The 21,664-nt window shown below is 45.2% G+C and overlaps 2 protein-coding genes across 7 annotated transcripts in view; both read left to right on the top strand.

The window, feature by feature from the left end:
- Positions 1 to 21,664, top strand: part of CFAP263 (cilia and flagella associated protein 263) — a 62,139-nt gene that overhangs the window by 3,249 nt on the left and 37,226 nt on the right. For 3 of the 6 annotated variants that reach the window (XM_077289003.1, XM_077289002.1, XM_077289004.1), the window contains exons 2-3: positions 19,098 to 19,224; positions 19,778 to 19,942. In XM_077289003.1, the coding sequence (XP_077145118.1) occupies positions 19,098 to 19,224; positions 19,778 to 19,942 (292 nt within the window). Of the gene's footprint in view, positions 1 to 18,088; positions 18,475 to 18,596; positions 18,636 to 18,736; positions 18,795 to 19,097; positions 19,225 to 19,777; positions 19,943 to 21,664 lie in introns of all 6 variants that reach the window. The other 3 variants (XM_077289005.1, XM_077289006.1, XM_077289007.1) reach the window with 3 other exon arrangements.
- On the top strand, positions 14,655 to 18,082 carry LOC143807448 (uncharacterized). The gene is made up of 2 exons (XM_077289001.1): positions 14,655 to 15,520; positions 15,853 to 18,082. The coding sequence occupies exon 2, from the start codon at positions 15,990 to 15,992 to the stop codon at positions 17,574 to 17,576; it is 1,587 nt and encodes a 528-aa protein (XP_077145116.1). The 5' UTR covers positions 14,655 to 15,520; positions 15,853 to 15,989; the 3' UTR covers positions 17,577 to 18,082.

Genomic DNA, 21,664 nt, shown 5'->3' on the forward strand with positions numbered 1-21,664 from the left:
CGAACTCGTATACAGAAGTTATACAAGGAATATTAACATCTGGGTAAAGAGAAATCAAGAAACACTGACAAAGCAAATATGAAGCGGCAGATTTGGAAAGGTGATCTTGTTGAGCTCTTTGATATTGCCAGGCAAAATGTGATCTCCATGAATAGCGTACTAGAAGACGATAAAGCATTCCTTATGTCACAAAGAGAGGATTATATGAGTTTATCAATGAGTGGTGTAGATAAGGTTCTTGCCTCACAAATTAAAAAGAAGAAAATTAAATGCAGAAAAAAAGGAGGCATACAAGGAGAAACATTATAAAGAAATCGCCAAAATGAACAGTGGAACACTCAGTCTCATCTCCATTATCATCAATTCACGAAGAGGACAAATTTTCTGCACCACTAGTGAAAAAATCTTGTGCAGGTCGTAGATTAAAACCTCTTGATCACACATTCACGGCTACATGGGATCGAGAACAACTCTCCATTCGACAAGCAAGTACTTCATTTATTGCAACTGCAAAAAGCCTTGGTCGCGATGTTTCATGCATTTCCATATCTCCATCTACCGTTTTCCGAGCTCGGGCGATTAACAGAAGACAAATGGCTGAGAACATGGAAAAGTCACTGTTTGAAAATCCTCCTCATTTAATCTTACATTGGGATAGTGAATTGTTGCCTGAGGGAGTGTCAAAACTCTAGAAGATAGAGCTGCTGTTCTTGAAACTGGAAAAGATTTTGAGCATTTGCTTTGGCGTACCTGTTGCCCAGAAAGGTACTGGTGAGCTAATGGCTGAAGTTGTTATTCAGAAGGTGGACCGATACGCGCTACGTGACCTTATCATTGGTATATCTTTCGATACAACTGCATCTAATACAGGAATGATCCAAGGAGCATGTATCAGAATTGAAACTGAATTTGGGAGACCATTGTTGTGGTTGGCTTGCCGCCACCACACCCACGAATTAATCTTGAAAGGAGTGTTTGGTAACTGTTGTAACATCCCATCAAGTTGTCCTGACATCCAGATTTTCTGAAAGTTCCAAAATCAGTCAAATTCAGTTGATAAGAAGTCCTATTTCACGATGTTAGATGAAGAAAATCCCATTCAAGGTTTTCTAGAAGAACGTGTGAAAATAGTGGACTACCTCAACAATGTCTTGCAAGATGGCAGTCATCCAAGAGAAGATTACAAAGAGCTATTACAACTATCATTTCGATATCTTGGAGGCTGGGATGAAAACTTCCGCATTTAGGGTTCCAGGGGCTCTGACTGAAGCAAGGTGGATGGCAAAGGCCATATATGTACTCAAAATTGTGCTATTCACTAAACAATTGCATATTTCTAATACCGAATTGAAAGGAATAAGAAAAGTAGCATGTTTTGTGTAATATATATGTCCGCTTTTGGCACGAGGCAGTTGTAAGTCGATGGGCTCCAAAGAATGATTTGGAGATGCTACAGCTTTTGCAATCTTATCCAGATAAAGATGTCACAGAAAGTGCCCTCACAGTGGCTAAGAGTCACATTTGGTATCTGTCAGAAACTAACATAGGATTGGCATTTTTGGATGAACGTATCAGTCAGGCTGAGAAGGAGAAGATGTTTGAAAATTTAAGAATGAAACCTGCAAAGAAAAAGGAGCTGAAACAGTTGCAAGGTAAAAAACTAATTTTTGAAGGAAAAGACCTCAGCGATTTTGTTACAAGTAAAACAAAGACATTCTTTGAATTGAATTTTGGGATCCACGATGTAGAAGAATATTTCAGTGATACACTAAGAAGCTCCGTCAATGCTCTTAAGGTGGTGAATGACACCACAGAAAGGGGCCTTGCTCTGATAAAGAAGTTTAATAATTCAATCAGAGATGAACAACCGAAACAGTTCTTGTTAAGAGTTGTTGAGTATCATAGAAAAGCCGTCACCAAGCGAACAAAAGAAGGAGTTGCATCTTTCACGGCACATTAGTGTAAATTAATACGTATGATACTGCCTATCAATGTTGCTGTTTATTGTCACTATTATTCTAAGTTTTTAATTGTTTGAATTTCTAATAAAAAATACTTAACATTTAAAATCTGTTTTTTTGCGTGCTTTTTTTAAACTGATAAAAGTGTGCAACCTCTAAACATAGTTCGATCATCTTGAAAATTGGCATATATACTTTTTACATTAGTGAGACTCGGGGCGTAAGCAAAGTCTGCAAAAATTTGACATTTTAATTACCGTATATACTCGAGTATAAGCCGAGATTTTCAGCCCAAATTTTTGGGCTGAAATTGCCCCTCTCAGCTTATACTCGAGTCATGATTGGCGGTGGGGTCGGCGGGTGAGGGGGAGAGAGGATTGTCGCATACTCACCTAGTCCCGGCGCTCCCCCTGCCCGTCCCACGGTCTTCGCAGCTCTTCCCCTGTTCAGCGGTCACGTGGGACCGCTCATTAAAGTTATGAATATGGACTCCACTCCCATAGGGGTGGAGCCGCATATTCATTCCTCTAATGACAGTAACGGTGACCGCTGACAGAGGAAGAGGCTGCGGCACTCGGAGACCAGCTGTCCGGGATAAGGAGCCAGGGACGCCGGGAGCAGGTGAGTATTACATATTTACCTGTCCACGTTCCACACGCCGGGCGCCGCTCTGTCTTCCGCGTCCACTTGCTCTGGCTGTTCAGGTCAGAGGGCGCGATGACGTACTAATCTGCGCGCAGCCCTCTGCCTGAACAGTCAGTGTGGAGAGACGACGGGACGCTGAGGAGCTGCGGGCAGCAAGAGAGGTGAGTATGTCATTTTTTATTTTTTTTTATTGCAGCAGCAGCATTATATATTGCACAGATTTATATGGAGCATCTATGGGGTCATAATGAACGGTGCAGAGCATTATATATGGCACAGCTTTATGTGGAGCATCTATGGGACCATAATGACCGGTGCAGAGCATTATATATGGCACAGCTTTATGTGGAGCATCTATGGGACCATAATGAACGGTGCAGAGCATTCTATATGGCACAGCTTTATGTGGATCATCTATGGGACCATAATGACCGGTGCAGAGCATTATATATGGCACAGCTTTATATGGAGCATGTATGGGACCATAATGACCGGTGCAGAGCATTATATATGGCACAGCTTTATGTGGAGCATCTATGGGACCATAATGACCGGTGCAGAGCATTATATATGGCACAGCTTTATATGGAGCATCTATGGGGCCATAATGAATGGTATGGAGCATCTATTTTTATTTTTGAAATTCACCGGTAGCTGCTGCATTTTCCACCCTAGACTTATACTCGAGTCAATAAGTTTTCCCAGCTTTTTGTGGCAAAATTAGGGGGGTCGGCTTATACTCCGGGTCGGCTTATACTCGAGTATATATATATATGTATGTATGTACACTCACCGGCCACTTTATTAGGTACACCATGCTAGTAACGGGTTGGACCCCCTTTTGCCTTAAGAACTGCCTCAATTCTTCGTGGCATAGATTCAACAAGGTGCTGGAAGCATTCCTCAGAGATTTTGGTCCATATTGACATGATGGCATCACACAGTTGCCGCAGATTTGTCGGCTGCACATCCCAAAGATGCTCCATACAAGGCAGGATGGATCCATGCTTTCATGTTGTTTACGCCAAATTCTGACCCTACCATCCGAATGTCGCAGCAGAAATCGAGACTCATCAGACCAAGCAACGTTTTTCCAATCTTCTACTGTCCAATTTCGATGAGCTTGTACATATTGTAGCCTCAGTTTTCCCTTCCCCCATGACGGCACACCTGAGAGGGGATCCGCCCAGTCAGGACAGGAAACCCTACTGAAAATAAAAGGGCGGTACCTCTCCCTCGCTTCAGTTGGGTTTCCTGTCCTGACAGGGACCCTTGTACTGAACACGGCGGTTCAACTTACCCAGGTCCCGTCCCGGCGTGGAAGAACAGGCAGCGCCTGTGCGTCGGAGGTTCGGGTCCTGGAGGCGCCGTCCGCAGGTCCCCCCGGGTCACTGCGTCCGTGCGGGCGTTGCGCAGCATGGTTGGAGGACCGGGTTCCTTCCATGGCTGCCACGCCGCCCTCCCCTCTCTGCCGGCGTCCAGGCGCGGCGGCCGCTTCCGGGTCGCTCTTCTGACGTCACACGCCAGGCACGCTGGGAATGGGCGTGCCCGTGTGGCGTCGGAGGCAGGCGCCGGATCCAAGATGGCGGCGCCCATGAAGAAAACGCCGGCCGGTGAATGAAGACTCCGGCGGCATGGCAGAGAGGGGGAGGGGCCATTACTGGGCACCGGAGAGGCGGGGAGTGCAGTGGTCCCCCCATAAAAGGGTGGTAGACCACAGAAGACGCGCTCATGTCCAAAAACTTCACCATGGAAGTAGGACAACAAGAGCAGCTGCAGCAGCCGCTTTCACAACAGCAACAGCAGCAGGAGCTCTCACCAGATGCCTTGCCGAGCCACCAGCATACCAGGAGCAGCCGCTCAAGTGGTAGAAACAGTGGTCGTTCCGTCCGGCAAGATTCGTCGGCGTCCAGGAGGGACGCTTCACGTGCATCTGTCCAGCCTCCAAAATCGGTACCCTTGATTGTCGGCGGTGGTGAGTGATCTACGTGAATGTATCCCTTATGGTAACAGGGTCCATTTTTCTGTTTTGATCACTAGGGGTCCAGGAAAGCTACCGGTAAAACAAAGAACCGAGAGTGTGCCCTTTGTAAAAACCCGCTTGCAGTGCAGTATCAGAAGGATCTCTGTGCTGACTGCATTAATAAGACTATTCAAGAAGAAACCCCTAATTTCGCCACTAGCCTTAAAGCCATAATACAGGCTGAAATTAAAGACTCCTTGAAATTGGCCCTTAGCGAGCCAAGAGGGAGAAGCCGTAAGGCAACTACAGAGTCGGATACCTCTCAGAGACAGGGGAGTCATAAAACATCCCGATCTCCCTCTACTTCTCCAGCCTCGGTCCACTCTTCAGATTCCTCCTCGGACAGTGATTCAGGGGGTCGTCCATGCTTTCCCACTGAGGACGTGGACAAATTAGTCAAAGCAGTTAGGTCTGCAATGGGCCTTAAAGAAGAGAAGACACCTAGGTCACTAGAGGATGTCATGTTTGGTGGCTTAGAAGAGAGGAGGAAACGCACGTTTCCAGTTAATGCAAAAATAAAAGCATTAATCGAGAGAGTGGAAAAGACCTGAAAAAATGGGTTCTTTGCCCTCTTCATCCAAAAGGAGATATCCCTTTGAGAATAAAGACTCTGAACCCTGGGAAAAGATCCCAAAAATTGACGGAGCGGTAGCCAAATGCTTAAAAAAATCATCCCTCCCATTAGAAGACTCGGGTGTTCTTAAAGACCCGCTTGACAAAAAAGCAGATGGGTTTCTCAGACATATCTGGGAAGCCTCAGCGGGGGGCCTGAAGCCAGCAATCGCTGGAACATGTACGGCCCGCGCTCTGATGGTCTGGCTACAGCAGATAGAGGATCAGCTAAGGGACAAGGTACCCAGAACCGACATCCTTGCCAATATATCCTTAGTGCAAGGAGCAGCAGCCTTTTTAGCAGACTCTTCTGCAGATTCCGCAAGACTAACGGCCAGAGCAGCGAGCTTGTCTAATGCGGCAAGAAGAGCCCTCTGGCTCAAAGGTTGTCCGGGGGATTTACCATCTAAACACAAGCTGTGCTCCATCCCATGTGATGGTCAACTTCTCTTTGGGAAGAAGCTTGAAGAAATCCTGGAACATGCAGGAGATAAAAAGAAAGGCTTTCCCAATATCCCTAAAGAGTCCAAAAAACCCTTTTTTCGGAGGAGAAGATTTAATAGAGGTCGCCCCCCAGGGGAGAGGAAAAACTGGGACTTTAGGGATAAAAGAGGCTCAGGCTATATGTTTAAAGGGCCCTCTACTTCAGCCAAAAAATCCCCCCAATGACATTACGCCAGAAGTGGGAGGAAGACTCTCCCTCTTCTTTCCGGCCTGGGTAAACATCTCCCCCAGTACCTGGGTCATAAATATCATCAGAGACGGCCTCAAAATAAAATTCACCTGTGAGAGTAGCTCTCTATGTCCAGAACCAGATAAAACATTATCAATACACAGCCCTTCCGTTCGGTCTGTCTACAGCTCCCAGGGTTTTCACCAAGGTGATGGTGGAGGTTATGTCATACCTCCGGTCCCGGGATGTAGTCATTGTCCCATATCTGGACGATTTCCTGGTAATAGGAAGATCAGAGTCCCACTGCACTCATCAAGTATCAGTGGTAACATCAACTCTAAGGGAGCTGGGTTGGATAATAAATATCCCCAAGTCCAGACTGCTGCCAGTAAAATTACAATCTTTCCTGGGGTTAATACTGGACTCCGAACGTCAGCTCTGCCTTCTTCCAGAAAACAAGGTAGACAAAATAATAAATCTGACCAGTACAGCAATACGCCAGCCGACAATGACTCTGAGAAAGGCAATGTCCCTTCTAGGCTCGTTAACATCGTGTATTCCGGCAGTAGAATGGGCACAATTCCACCTAAGACAACTACAGTGGGAAGTTCTCTCAGCTCAAAGACTACTAAAAGGGCATTTAGAAGGAAATCTATGTCTCTCCCTGGGCGTAAGGGATTCCCTAGTTTGGTGGACTGTGAGAAACCACCTGACAATGGGGGTCCGGTGGCAAAATCCGGTCATAGACATTATCACGACCGACGCAAGTGGTACAGGTTGGGGGGCTCACCTGAGGTCTCACTCTGTACAAGGGACCTGGTCCATACGAGAAAAGAACTATGGATCAAACGAAAAAGAGCTGTGGGCAGTGGAGAAATCCCTAAGACATTTTCTTCCTTTACTCCGGGGTCGCCATACTCGAATCCTGACGGACAATCGAGCAGTGGTGGCGTATGTCAATCATCAGGGGGGAACGAGGTCCAAAGGCCTCATGCAGGCATCAAACATACTCTTTCAACTAGCAGAACAACACCTGTCATCTCTGTCGGCATTGCACATCAAAGGCACAGAAAACACTCAAGCGGACTTCCTGAGTCGCAGAGGCTTAAAGCAGGGGGAATGGTCATTAAACCCCCAGATATTTCAACAAATAGTCCAAGCCTGGGGCACACCAGAGATAGACTTGTTCGCCAACTCCCACAACAGAAAAGTCAGGAGGTTCTGCTCCTTGAATCCGAGAGAACATCCCTTCGCAGTAGATGCCCTACTGATACCTTGGAAGTTTTCTCTGGCCTACGCATTCCCCCCGATAGTGATGATTCCAGCTGTGATCCGGAAGATCAGAGAGGATCAGGCGAATATCATCTTCATAGCTCCTTTTTGGCCAAGGAGACCTTGGTTCTCCCTTCTAAGGCAGATGTCGGTAACAGACCCATGGATCCTGCCAGAGGTTCCGGACCTGCTAACCCAGGGCCCAGTGACCCACTCTCAGGTGAAGGGCTTCCATCTCGCAGCCTGGAATTTGAGAGGGCGTTACTAAGTCGCCAAGGATTCTCTCCAGGGTTAATCTCCACCCTGTTGAAAAGCAGAAAACCCATAACCTCCAGGATCTATGGTAGGACATGGAAAAAATTCCTCGACTTCCTGGGTGAACCATTGGGGGAGGTGGCTCCTATAGGTCCTATCTTAGAGTTTCTGCAAGCAGGGTTACATCTTGGGTTGGCAACCAGCACCCTTAAAGTTCAGGTTTCTGCCCTGGGGGCCCTATATAATTGTAATCTTGCCTCAAATAGATGGGTCTCACGATTCATAAAATCTTGCAGTAGATCTCGGCCGGTCATTATCCCAAAAATCCCTCCTTGGGATCTAAATTTGGTCTTAGAAGCCCTGACTAAACAGCCCTTTGAGCCTTTGCAGGAGTTATCACCTAAGTTACTTACCCTTAAAACAGTTTTACTAGTAGCCTTAACATCGGCACGTAGGGTAAGTGATTTACAGGCCCTGTCAATATGCCCTCCTTATACTCAGGTTTTTGATGACAGAATTGTTCTAAGACCAGACCCGGCTTATCTCCCCAAGGTGGTTCAAAAGTTCCATAGAAGTCAAGAGATTACTTTACCATCATTCTGTAGTAATCCTAAAAATCCAGGGGAACAAAAGTTCCACATGTTAGATGTGAGAAGATCTATGTTACATTACATGTCTATGACTAGTCAGTGGAGGAAAGACCAAACCCTATTCGTAGCCTTTCAGGGTAGCAAAAGAGGGTGCGGGGTAGCTAAAAGTACTATTGCTAGATGGATCAGGGAGGCCATTAGTTTATCCTACTCTGCAAGTGGCACTCCGGTTCCTGACGGCATCAAGGCTCACTCCACCAGAGCTGTGGCTACCTCCTGGGCAGAGAAAGCTGAGGTATCAATTGACCAAATTTGCAAGGCCGCTACCTGGTCCTCACCCTCAACTTTTTTCAAACACTACCGGCTAGACCTTTCCTCCTCTGCTGACCTAACCTTTGGTAGAAGGGTGCTCCAAGCGGTGGTCCCTCCCTAAAGGTTTCATTCTACAAAATTCTCTCAGGTGTGCCGTCATGGGGGAAGGGAAAACACCAAGGTTACTTACGGGTAGCCGGTTTTTCCGGAGCCCATGACGGCACCCGTATATTCCCCCCCTTTTATCACCCTTCGGTGTGCACTATTGTTTTGGGTGTGTTTAGTTAATATAATGTGGTGATGGATTTGCCATGTGTACTAACCAGGGGGGCCTCTCATGCTCTGAAAACCAACTGAAGCGAGGGAGAGGTACCGCCCTTTTATTTTCAGTAGGGTTTCCTGTCCTGACTGGGCGGATCCCCTCTCAGGTGTGCCGTCATGGGCTCCGGAAAAACCGGCTACCCGTAAGTAACCTTGGTGTTTCCTGTTCTTAGCTGAAAGGAGTGGTACCCGGTGTGGTCTTCTGCTGCTGTAGCCCATCTGCCTCAAAGTTCGACGCACTGTGCGTTCAGAGATGCTCTTAGGCCTACCTTGGTTGTAACGGGTGGCGATTTGAGTCACTGTTGCCTTTCTATCAGCTCGAACCAGTCTGCCCATTCTCCTCTGACCTCTGGCATCAACAAGGCATTTCCGCCCACAGAACTGCCGCTCACTGGATTTTTTTTCTTTTTCGGACCATTCTCTGTAAACCCTAGAGATGGTTGTGCGTGAAAATCCCAGTAGATCAGCAGTTTCTGAAATACTCAGACCAGCCCTTCTGGCACCAACAACCATGCCACGTTCAAAGGCACTCAAATCACCTTTCTTCCCCATACTGATGCTCGGTTTGAACTGCAGGAGATTGTCTTGACCATGTCTACATGCCTAAATGCACTGAGTTGCCGCCATGTGATTGGCTGATTAGAAATTAAGTGTTAACAAGAAGTTGGACAGGTGTACCTAATAAAGTGGCCGGTGAGTGTATATATACTGGGGCAAAAAAGTATTTAGTCAGTCAGCAATAGTGCAAGTTCCACCACTTAAAAAGATGAGAGGCGTCTGTAATTTACATCATAGGTAGACCTCAACTATGGGAGACAAACCGAGACAAAAAAAATCCCGAAAATCACATTGTCTGTTTTTTTATCATTTTATTTGCATATTATGGTGGAAAATAAGTATTTGGTCAGAAACAAAATTTCATCTCAATACTTTGTAATATATCCTTTGTTGGCAATGACAGAGGTCAAACGTTTTCTGTAAGTCTTCACAAGGTTGCCACACACTGTTGTTGGTATGTTGGCCCATTCCTCCATGCAGATCTCCTCTAGAGCAGTGATGTTTTTGGCTTTTCGCTTGGCAACACGGACTTTCAACTCCCTCCAAAGGTTTTCTATAGGGTTGAGACCTGGAGACTGGCTAGGCCACTCCAGGACCTTGAAATGCTTCTTACGAAGCCACTCCTTCGTTGCCTTGGCGGTGTGCTTTGGATCATTGTCATGTTGAAAGACCCAGCCACGTTTCATCTTCAATGCCCTTGCTGATGGAAGGAGGTTTGCACTCAAAATCTCACGATACATGGCCCCATTCATTCTTTCATGTACCCGGATCAGTCGTCCTGGCCCCTTTGCAGAGAAACAGCCCCAAAGCATAATGTTTCCACCACCATGCTTTACAGTAGGTATGGTGTTTGATGGATGCAACTCAGTATTCTTTTTCCTCCAAACACGACAAGTTGCGTTTCTACCAAACCGTTCTAGTTTGGTTTCATCAGACCATAGGACATTCTCCCAAAACTCCTCTGGATCATCCAAATGCTCTCTAGCAAACTTCAGACGGGCCCGGACATGTACTGGCTTAAGCAGTGGGACTCGTCTGGCACTGCAGGATCTGAGTCCATGGTGGCGTAGTGTGTTACTTATGGTAGGCCTTGTTACATTGGTCCCAGCTCTCTGCAGTTCATTCACTAGGTCCCCCCGCATGGTTCTGGGATTTTTGCTCACCGTTCTTGTGATCATTCTGACCCCACGGGGTGGGATTTTGCGTGGAGCCCCAGATCGAGGGAGATTATCAGTGGTCTTGAATGTCTTCCATTTTCTAATTATTGCTCCCACTGTTGATTTCTTCACTCCAAGCTGGTTGGCTATTGCAGATTCAGTCTTCCCAGCCTGGTGCAGGGCTACAATTTTGTTTCTGGTGTCCCTTGACAGCTCTTTGGTCTTCACCATAGTGGAGTTTGGAGTCAGACTGTTTGAGGGTGTGCACAGGTGTCTTTTTATACTGATAACAAGTTTAAACAGGTGCCATTACTACAGGTAATGAGTGGAGGAAAGAGGAGACTCTTAAAAAAGAAGTTACAGGTCTGTGAGAGCCAGAAATCTTGATTGTTTGTTTCTGACCAAATACTTATTTTCCACCATAATATGCAAATAAAATGATAAAAAAAACAGACAATGTGATTTTCTGGATTTTTTTGTCTGTTTGTCTCCCATAGTTGAGGTCTACCTATGATGTAAATTACAGACGCCTCTCATCTTTTTAAGTGGTGGAACTTGCACTATTGCTGACTGACTAAATACTTTTTTGCCCCACTGCGTGTGTGTATGTGTATATATATATATATATATATATATATATATATATATATATATATATATATATATATATATATATATATATATATATATATATATATATATATATATATATATATATATATATATATATATATATATACATACACACACACACACACACACACACACATATATATATACATATATATATATATATGTATATGTATGTATATATATATATATATATATATATATATATATATATAACAGTGCCTACAAGTAGTATTCAACCCCCTGCAGATTTAGCAGGTTTACACATTTGGAATTAACTTGGCATTGTGACATTTGGACTGTAGATCAGCCTGGAAGTGTGAAATGCACTGCAACAAAAAAGAATGTTATTTCTTTGTTTATTTTTTTTTTTTAAATTGTGAAAAGTCTTTTCAGAGGGTCATTTATTATTCAACCCCTCAACCCACCAGAATTCTGTTTGGTTCCCCTAAAGTATTAAGAAGTAGTTCAGGCACAAAGAACAATGAGCTTCACATGTTTGGATTAATTATCTCTTTTTCCAGCCTTTTCTGACTATTTAAGACCCTCCCCAAACTTGTGAACAGCACTCATACATGGTCAACATGGGAAAGACAAAGGAGCATTCCAAGGCCATCAGAGACAAGATCGTGGAGGGTCACAAGGCTGGCAAGGGGTACAAAACCCTTTCCAAGGAGTTGGGCCTACCTGTCTCCACTGTTGGGAGCATCATCCGGAAGTGGAAGGCTTATGGAACTACTGTTAGCCTTCCACGGCCTGGACAGCCTTTGAAAGTTTCCTCCCGTGCCGAGGCCAGGCTTGTCCGAAGAGTCAAGGCTAACCCAAGGACAACAAGGAAGGAGCTCCGGAAAGATCTCATGGCAGTGGGGACATTGGTTTCAGTCAATACCATAAGTAACGTACTCCACCGCAATGGTCTCCGTTCCAGACGAGCCCGTAAGGTACCTTACTTTCAAAGCGTCATGTCAAGGCTCGTCTACAGTTTGCTCATGATCACTTGGAGGACTCTGAGACTGACTGTTTCAAGGTTCTCTGGTCTGATGAGACCAAGATCGAGATCTTTGGTGCCAACCACACACGTGACGTTTGGAGACTGGATGGCACTGCATACGACCCCAAGAATACCATCCCTACAGTCAAGCATGGTGGTGGCAGCATCATGCTGTGGGGCTGTTTCTCAGCCAAGGGGCCTGGCCATCTGGTCCGCATCCATGGGAAGATGGATAGCACGGCCTACCTGGAGATTTTGGCCAAGAACCTCTGCTCCTCCATCAAGGATCTTAAGATGGGTCGTCATTTCATCTTCCAACAAGACAACGACCCAAAGCACACAGCCAAGAAAACCAAGGCCTGGTTCAAGAGGCAAAAAAATCAAGGTGTTGCAGTGGCCTAGTCAGTCTCCTGACCTTAACCCAATTGAAAACTTGTGGAAGAAGCTCAAGATTAAAGTCCACATGAGACACCCAAAGAACCTAGATAACTTGGAGAAGATCTGCATGGAGGAGTGGGCCAAGATAACTCCAGAGACCTGTGCCGGCCTGATCAGGTCTTATAAAAGACGATTATTAGCTGTAATTGCAAACAAAGGTTATTCCACAAAATATTAAACCTAGGGGTTGAATAATAATTGACCCACACTTTTATGTTTAAAATTTATAAAAATTTAACTGAGCAACAAACCTTTTTGGTTTGTAAGATTTATGCATCTGTTAATAAATCCTGCTCTTGTTTGAAGTTTGAAGGCTCTAACTTATTTGCATCTTATTAAACCTGCTAAATCTGCAGGGGGTTGAATACTACTTGTAGGCATTGTGTGTGTGTGTGTGTGTGTGTGTGTGTGTGTGTGTGTATGCATGTATGTATGTGTGTGTGTGTATGCATGTATGTGTATATGTATATGTATATGTATGTATATATATATATATATATATATATATATATATATATATATAATTAATTTGTGTGTGCACCCATACCCTATATATACTGTATGTGTGTATATATGTATACTGTTCCGTGTCTCTCACCTTATACTTCTAGTTCCTCCACCTGTCATATGCTCCCCATGTTTCCTCCTTTTTACTAACCACTGCATACCTCTATACTGCCCCCTTCATGTCCCACCTATATATCAGGTGAATTCAACCGTGAGCACTGCTATCGTAGGTGCACGGGTAGGCTCCCACACCCTATAACTGATCAATGTAACAAAACCCGGCACTCAACTTCAGTATGGATGCTGAATAGTTTATTCTGTAGTATCAACAAGAAAACGTTTCGGTCCTTCAGACCTTCCTCAGTTACTACATAACGTGAAAAAAGTGAAACAAACAACAATTTAACACAATCGAAAAAAAATAATAAATTAAAAACACAGGTATATACAATATTATGTACAAGGTATAAGGACGGTCATGTATACGTAGGAACATGTTCAATACAACGCTTAGAAACCAAATGAAGCATACCTAATTGTGAGGTGTATAGAAAGAAGTCTCCTTTGCCAATAGAGCCCTATTGGAATCACTAGGGAAGAAGAAAAAACGGGGTGATCTTATATGTCACAATATCGTGCAGTCCGGTGTTGTGTGTGCTCCAGCCACATAGTGAGTACCTTAGTTTCCAGAAACTGCTCCTGGGTTTTAGCTTTAAGCTGTAAGGTAATAGAGGACAGACTAAGGCCATGTGCACACGTTCAGTATTTTTTGCGTTTTTTTCGCGTTTTTTCGCTATAAAAACGTGATAAAAACGCGAAAAAAACGCTTACATATGCCTCCTATTATTTTAAGTGTATTCCGCATTTTTTGTGCAAATGTAGCCTTTTTTTCCGCGAAAAAATCGCATCGCGGAAAAAAAAGCAACATGTTCATTAAAATGCGGAATTGCAGGGGATTCCGCACACCTAGGGGTCCATTGATCTGCTTACTTCCCGCACGGGGCTGTGCACACCATGCGGGAAGTAAGCAGATTATGTGCGGTTGGTACCCAGGGTGGAGGAGAGGAGACTCTCCTCCACGCACTGGGCACCATATAAGTGGTCAAAAAATAAGAATTAAAATAAAAAACAGTCCTATACTCACCCTCGATGTCTTCCCGCCTCCACTGCATGCTGCCGTTCGGTTCCTGTAGCTGGTGTGCGGCGAAAGACCTGCCGATGACGTCACTGTCCTGTGATTGGTCGTGAGCGGTCATGTGACCGCTCACGTGACCGTGACGTCACGGAAGGTCCTGTGCGCACAGACCAGCTATAGGAAGAGGAGCCGGACGCCGGTGAGGAGATGTCTGGGTGAGTATAAGCATTTTTTTATTTTTTTTTATTATTTTTAAACATTCTATCTTTTACTATAGATGCGGCATAAGCTGCATCTATAGTAAAAAGTTGGTCACACTTGTCAAACGCTATGTTTGACAAGTGTGACCAACCTGTCAGTCAGTTTTCCAAGCGATGCTACAGATCGCTTGGAAAACTTTAGCATTCTGCAAGCTAATTACGCTTGCAGAATGCTAAAAAAACGCGAAAAAAACGGAAAAAAAAACGCAAAAAAAAAATGCGGATTTCTTGCAGAAAATTTCCGGTTTTCTTGAGGAAATTTCTGCAAGAAATCCTGAACGTGTGCACATACCCTAAGTCCTTGTCAGCCTTGAGATACCATATGGTGTCACAAGGTGGGCGTGGCCACTGTCCAGTCCATGAGGTGGGACTATAAGAAAATTCGCAAGTTACCTGTTGAATTCACCGCATAGTCTACCCATACGTGTTAGCACGCTCACTCGGTCATGACCTCTAACACCTTCTCATATAACGCTGAAGAAACCACTAGCATCCTATCACATTCCAACTATTCGAGCGATTTTCTTAAAACAGCACCCCGGGAAACGAGGGGACGGGATCTGGAACGGGAACTAAGGCACCATATTAACATAGAGTTACATTGCGCCACCCTCTCGGAATATCTACGTACACAACGCATTCCGAGGGGCCTTAGAGTTCCCCTCCGCCCCACCCTATTTCGGGATTCTCAAGAATACTGCACGAGGTTTGAGCACATTTTGAATAAGTGCTCACTGGACCTGATCACCTTTACTATCGAACACCTACATAAGGCCATAATGGCAAGCTCAGAACAAATCAAGGCTATTGAGGTTCAGCTCTCGTCCACAGGTACCCCAGAGGAACTCAGCTCACTTAAATCGGATATCAAGACCAGAACAGACCAACACCGAAGGGATACGGAAAGTAGGAAACGCCAAAAGTTCGCCAGAGATACAGAGGACTACGAACTAAATCGCGTATATAAATGGCAGGACAGCTACACTTCTCGCCGCATGTCACTGGACATCGATTCTCAACGGACTACTCCAACTCGGAATCCGAAATGGACAGAGGATCCTCCATTCCGAACACGTCCCGTTTTTTAGGACAAAGGGGCCCACGGGGGCGAAAAAGAGGACGCGGAGGGGCCATGGACATCAGAAAGGACATGGAACAAGGGCGGATCACACGGTCACAGGTATGGAGTCCCTGATCGTGAATATTTCTTCTAAAACTTTGGGGACATCGGAGTATAGTGTCCTCCAAAAGGGGCTCTCTTTCTGTCCGGCATATCAATATCGCACGTTTGACCTTGACATGGACCTTCAGAGGTTCTACCGGACTTTACGTTTGAAAGTATATTTCTCTGATCCCCAACATAATTTCCCACAAGTGTCCACGAACACCGATAACCCATCCCAACTACTCACAGTTGAAAGCTTAGGCCTACGCTCTAAAAGCCATTTTAGACCCCCTCGGGGCTCTCATGCGGTAGAGACATTCATTGAGTTTATCCAGGATTCCTTTCAGGAACTCCGAGGACAGATCCAACTGGGCCATCTTCACTACCCATCCAACCTCACAAATACTGAGCAACAAGCCCTCCGGACACTACAATCAACAGTCTGATAATAAAACCAGCAGACAAAGGTGGGGCTATAGTTATCATGGACAAAAAGGAGTACCTTAAAGAAGTATCAAGACAACTTGACAATTCCACTATCTACCATAAACTAGAGTCCAACCCCACTGACTCCATTAAAAATAGAATCTCTAATATTCTCAGGAGATATACGGCAGCAGGGGTCTTGGACATGAAAACATGCGTCTACCTCACTAATGACCACCCGGTCACCCCGGTGTTCTACATACTCCCCAAGATCCATAAAAATTTGGAACACCCTCCAGGACAACCCATAGTGGCAGCCACTAATTCAATCCTGTCCCCCATCTCCATCTTCTTGGAGAAGGTATTGACCCCACACATCCGCTCCACAAGATCATTTCTTCTTGATACAGGTGCCTTTCTCAACATTATACGCTCTATGGGGCACATTCCACCTGACGCCATTTTGGTATCACTAGACGTTAAAGATCTCTACACCTCCATACCGCACACAGAGGGCATCAATTCTGTGAAAAAACTCTTGACGACAGCAAGGCCAGACCACAGACAGATTGACTTGTGTATTGAACTCCTCACTGTTGTGCTTGACTCTAACCACTTTCTGTTCCAGGACCAGTTTTTCCTGCAGATACGCGGGACCGCAATGGGCTCCAATGTGGCGCCTCCGTACGCAAACTGCTACATGGCAGATTTCGAGGAAAGTCATATCTACCCCAACACACGGTTCCAGGATAACGTGTTGTTGTGGAAACGCTATATTGATAACATATTTTGCGTTTGGGGCGGCACATTGGAGTCCTTGCTATCATTCTTTGAATTTCTCAATGCGACATGGCCAGGCATCACATTCACAATGTCCCATGACCTACACAGGATGAATTTCCTCGATACGGTCGTGATTAAGGACTCGAACGGTGCTCTGAGTACTGATCTTCACACAAAGGACACAGACCGTAACAGCCTACTTCATTACGATAGTCTACACCCACATGCGGTCAAACGTTCAATTCCTAGATCTCAGATTCAGAGAGTATCCCGCATCGTGTCGGATGACAACCTGCGGGCACAACGGGTTTCTGAAATGAAAACTAAGTTTCAGTCTAGGGGTTACCCAACATCTGTCCTGGATGATACACAACGGACACCCCACGAAACCAGACAGAATAAGGACCGAATTCCATTTGTACACTCTTTCCACCCATATGCATATATCCTACATAGGAAAATCCGCCAGCACTGGCATCTATTGGCCACCGCCCACCCCAACATCCGAGAATTTAGGGAACCTTTTCTTCCCTGTTTCAGGAGGGCAAGGAACATCCGGGATACACTCATCAGAGCGGACATGGGAGCAGGGAAAAATCATTCGAAACAACGTTTTTTACAGAATCCAAAATATGGTACTTTCCCATGCCTACACTGCAATCAATGCAGTAATGTACTCAGAGGCAGTTCCTTCAACCATCCACACTCGGGCAAGAGTTTTCCCATTAAACATTACTACACGTGTGACTCCACACACGTTGTTTACCTCATAAAATGTCCTTGCGGAGTACTATACGTGGGTGAGACCACACAGCGGATACATGAACGTATCTCCAAACATAAAGTCGACCATCAGGTGTAGGAATACACTACTACCAATCCCTCAACATTTCATCTCCAAGGGACACAATATCTCCCAACTCAGGTTTCTAGTAATAGAACAGGTAGAAGCACCGAGAAGAGGGGGAGACAGGATAGCCATTCTTAAACGCCGTGAGGCGTTTTGGATCCATACTTTGGGTACCCTACACCCCAGAGGTCTAAATAGGGACTATGACCTCTTGTCCTTTACTCAATGAATCCTATATAATACCCACCACTATGAGGACTACCTGGCAGCTGTTCTTCTATATTTTGCTTGCTAATCTGTATTTCTCGTGCTATTCTGTACTTCTTCTAGCTACCTATGTTGTTTTCCCTGCTACCCATCGCAATATGGTATAACACTGTAAAGTTCCACTATGTATACAACTAGTCTGTATCTATTCTCAGTCAGTCTAAATGCCTATTAATGTAAGTGATTTACTATATAAGACTGGTAATTGCAAGGACATCAGATTGCATGAATACTAACACTATTGTCTGTTCCCCTAGAGCCGCCTGTACTGAGTCATCTGCTTTCACCAATCGTGATGAACACCTATAGAACAGCACTTTCATCGCTTATCCCACGATCTGTTGTCACCAAACTAGGTGCAGTTTCTCTCTATAGCTCCACCCACCACAACGGATCTGTCCCTCTATTGGACTCGGTGCACGCCAGCCACACTAACCCTTAGTCCCGCCCATCACAACGATTCGAGCTTTTCTATTGGGCGCCCCACTTCTGTCAGTCACGGCGGCCCGGTAACGCACTTCCGGTACTTCATTTCCGGCATTCCAGGCCATACAGAAAAGGGGCACACACGCCGGACTCCTTTACTCCGGCAGACGGTAGAGACTAGCGGTGGACACCGCGTCTACACCCGGACACACAACAGGTAACTTGCGGATTTTCTTATAGTCCCACCTCACGGACTGGACAGTGGCCACGCCCACCTTGTGACACCATATGGTATCTCAAGGCTGACAAGGACTTAGTCTGTCCTCTATTACCTTACAGCTTAAAGCTAAAACCCAGGAGCAGTTTCTGGAAACTAAGGTACTCACTATGTGGCTGGAGCACACACAACACCGGACTGCACAATATTGTGACATATAAGATCTCCCCGTTTTTTCTTCTTCCCCCTATGTCTTCCCTAGTGATTCCAATAGGGCTCTATTGGCAAAGGAGACTTCTTTCTATACACCTCACAATTAGGTATGCTTCATTTGGTTTCTAAGCGTTGTATTGAACATGTTCCTACGTAAACATGACCGTCCTTATACCTTGTACATAATATTGTATATACCTGTGTTTTTAATTTATTATTTTTTTTCGATTGTGTTAAATTGTTATGTTTGTTTCACTTTTTTCACATTATGTAGTAACTGAGGAAGGTCTGAAGGACCGAAACGTTTTCTTGTTGATACTACACAATAAACTATTCAGCATCCATACTGAAGTTGAGTGCCGGGTTTTGTTACATTGACCACCTATATATCAGACTTGTCGCTTTTGCAGTCTTCTTCTCTCAACACTCAAAGCCGAGACAGACATGTTTGAAAAGTTCTATAAGCGCCTGGATCCGAAGGACCTGATCCCCTCCGCCCAGTCCGACACCGCTGGATCTCTTCTGGACTTCAGCCAGGTACAGGCCCACAGCCCTAAAGTATCACTAATCTCCCCCTTCTCATGGTGCTGTAGTACCGCCATGTGAGGCCTCACTGCTCCCTATAGACCCTTGTATGGTGCTGTAGTACCCCCATGTGAGAGGCCTCACTGCCCCCTATAGATCCTTGTATGGTGCTGTAGTACCCCCATGTGAGAGGCAGCGCTGCCCCCTATAGACCCTTGTATGGTGCTGTAGTACCCCCATGTGAGACAGCGCTGCCCCCTATAGATCATTGTATGGTGCTGTAGTACCCCCATGTGAGAGGCAGCGCTGCCCCCTATAGACCTTTGTATGGTGCTGTAGTACCCCCCATGTGAGAGGCAGCGCTGCCCCCTATAGCCCTATAGACCCTTGTATGGTGCTGTAGTATCCCCACGTGAGAGGCAGCGCGGCCCTCCATAGACCCTTGTATGGTGCTGTAGTGCCCCCATGAGAGCAGCGCTGCCCCCTATAGACCCTTGTATGGTGCTGTAGTACCCCCATGTAAGTGGCAGTGCTGCCCCCAAAGACTGCTGTCTCTCTTCTGTAGATGCGCAGTCGGCGGCGCTCTAAGTCACGCAGCACCATCTCTGACCGTCTGCTGAGCCTAACTGTGGATCAGAAGTGTGATCTGGTGCAGCGGGAGCTGGAGGAGTCCCGGGAAGAAGCGCAGAGAGATGCTGACAACACCCAGCGCGTTTTTCAATGCTACAAGGTAAGAGAGGGATGTCCCTAATAAGTTTATTCCTATAGCGCTTACACGTTTTAGAGGGGAATTGTACAGACAATAAGACATTACAGAATGTCATAGAAAAAATGATTTAAAGTCCATTAAAACCACTACAATGAGGGCGCATTCACCCCACAACTCTTCACACAGGATTGCAGTAGGAGAACAAGCTTACAATCTAGAAACCTCTTTCGATCATAGGACCCCATGTTTAACATATGGGAAGAGAGTAAACTATGTATGGCTAGCGGCTGACTAAACCAATTAAGATAGAGTTAACCATTCAAGTTTCCTGTGAAGCCAAAACTCTCTACAGAGCTACAGAGTACAGGTAATTATACAGGAAAGATCTTTAATTTGGTCCAGATAACGAAAGGGACATGTGTTTACTCATAGATAGAGAGATGGAGAAGTGTGTTTTGTCCCCAGGAAATACATCCTAAGTAGTGATGAGCGAGTAGACTTGTTGCTTGGGTTTTCCAGAGCACACTCGATGACCTCCGAGTATTTGTTAGTGTGCGGAGATTTCGTTTTTGTCACCTCATCTGAATGATTTACAGCTAATAGCAGCCTAAGTACATGTTGGGGTTGCCAGGTTGCTTGGGAATCCGCACATGTATTCAAGCTGGCTATTAGCTGTAAATCATTCAGCTGAGGTGACGAAAACTAAATCTCCGAACACTTAACAAATACTAGGAGGTCACCCAAGCGTGCTCGGGAAAACCCGAGCAACGAGTATACTCGCTCATCACTAATCCTAAGGTGAAGGGAAACTTTTGTTCCCGTCAGGGGAAATGTTACACCTGTGACTAGCCACTGGGCACCTGTGGAAAGTTAAGAATATTGGAGTTTGTATAGATCTGATATTGATTTGATGTGCATATTTTTTTCATAACTGTGACACCTGCCTATAAGCCCCAAATTAATAGCGGTCAGAACGCTGACACCTGCCATGTCATGTTTACTATCTATGGAAAGGTTAAATCCTGATAAAAAAAAAAAATATGGAGCTGATCTCGAACTTCTTAGGTGCTGATAACAGGTCAAGCAAATTATAATCTATGTTCAATTCCAATGACGATACATATCCGTGTAGACTTGATCCCGTTAACCCAACGTTTTCAATGCGATTCCTTCTATGCGCTAGCTGAGTCATCTCTGTGATCAGTGTAGTACGTTTCTGTTAATCCGTTTTATTTTATATACAGTTGTGCTCAAAAGTTTACATACCCCGGCAGAATTTTTGCTTTCTTGGCCTTTTTCAGAGAATATGAATGATATCAAAACTTTTTCTCCACTCATGGTTAGTGGTTGGGTGAAGCCATTTATTGTCAAACTACTGTGTTTTCTCTTTCTAAATCATAACAACAACCCAAACCATCCAAATAACCCCGATCAAAAGTTCACATACCCCATTTCTTAATACCATGTATTGCCCTCTCTTACATCAATGACAGCTTGAAGTCTTTTGTGGTAATTGTGGATGAGGTTCTTTATGTTCTCAGATGGTAAAGCTGCCCACTCTTCTTGGGAAAGAGTCTCCAGTTCCTGTAAATTCCTGGGCTGTCTAGCATGAACTGCGCGCTTGAGATCTCCCCAGAGCGGCTCAATGGTGTTGAGGTCAGGAGACTGAGATGGCCACTCCAGAACCCTCACTGTGTTCTGCTGTAGCCAATGACAGGTCGATTTGGCCTTGTGTTCTGGATC

This window comes from Ranitomeya variabilis, chromosome 2, assembly GCF_051348905.1.
Source record: "Ranitomeya variabilis isolate aRanVar5 chromosome 2, aRanVar5.hap1, whole genome shotgun sequence".
In the NCBI taxonomy this organism is placed as follows: domain Eukaryota; kingdom Metazoa; phylum Chordata; class Amphibia; order Anura; family Dendrobatidae; genus Ranitomeya; species Ranitomeya variabilis.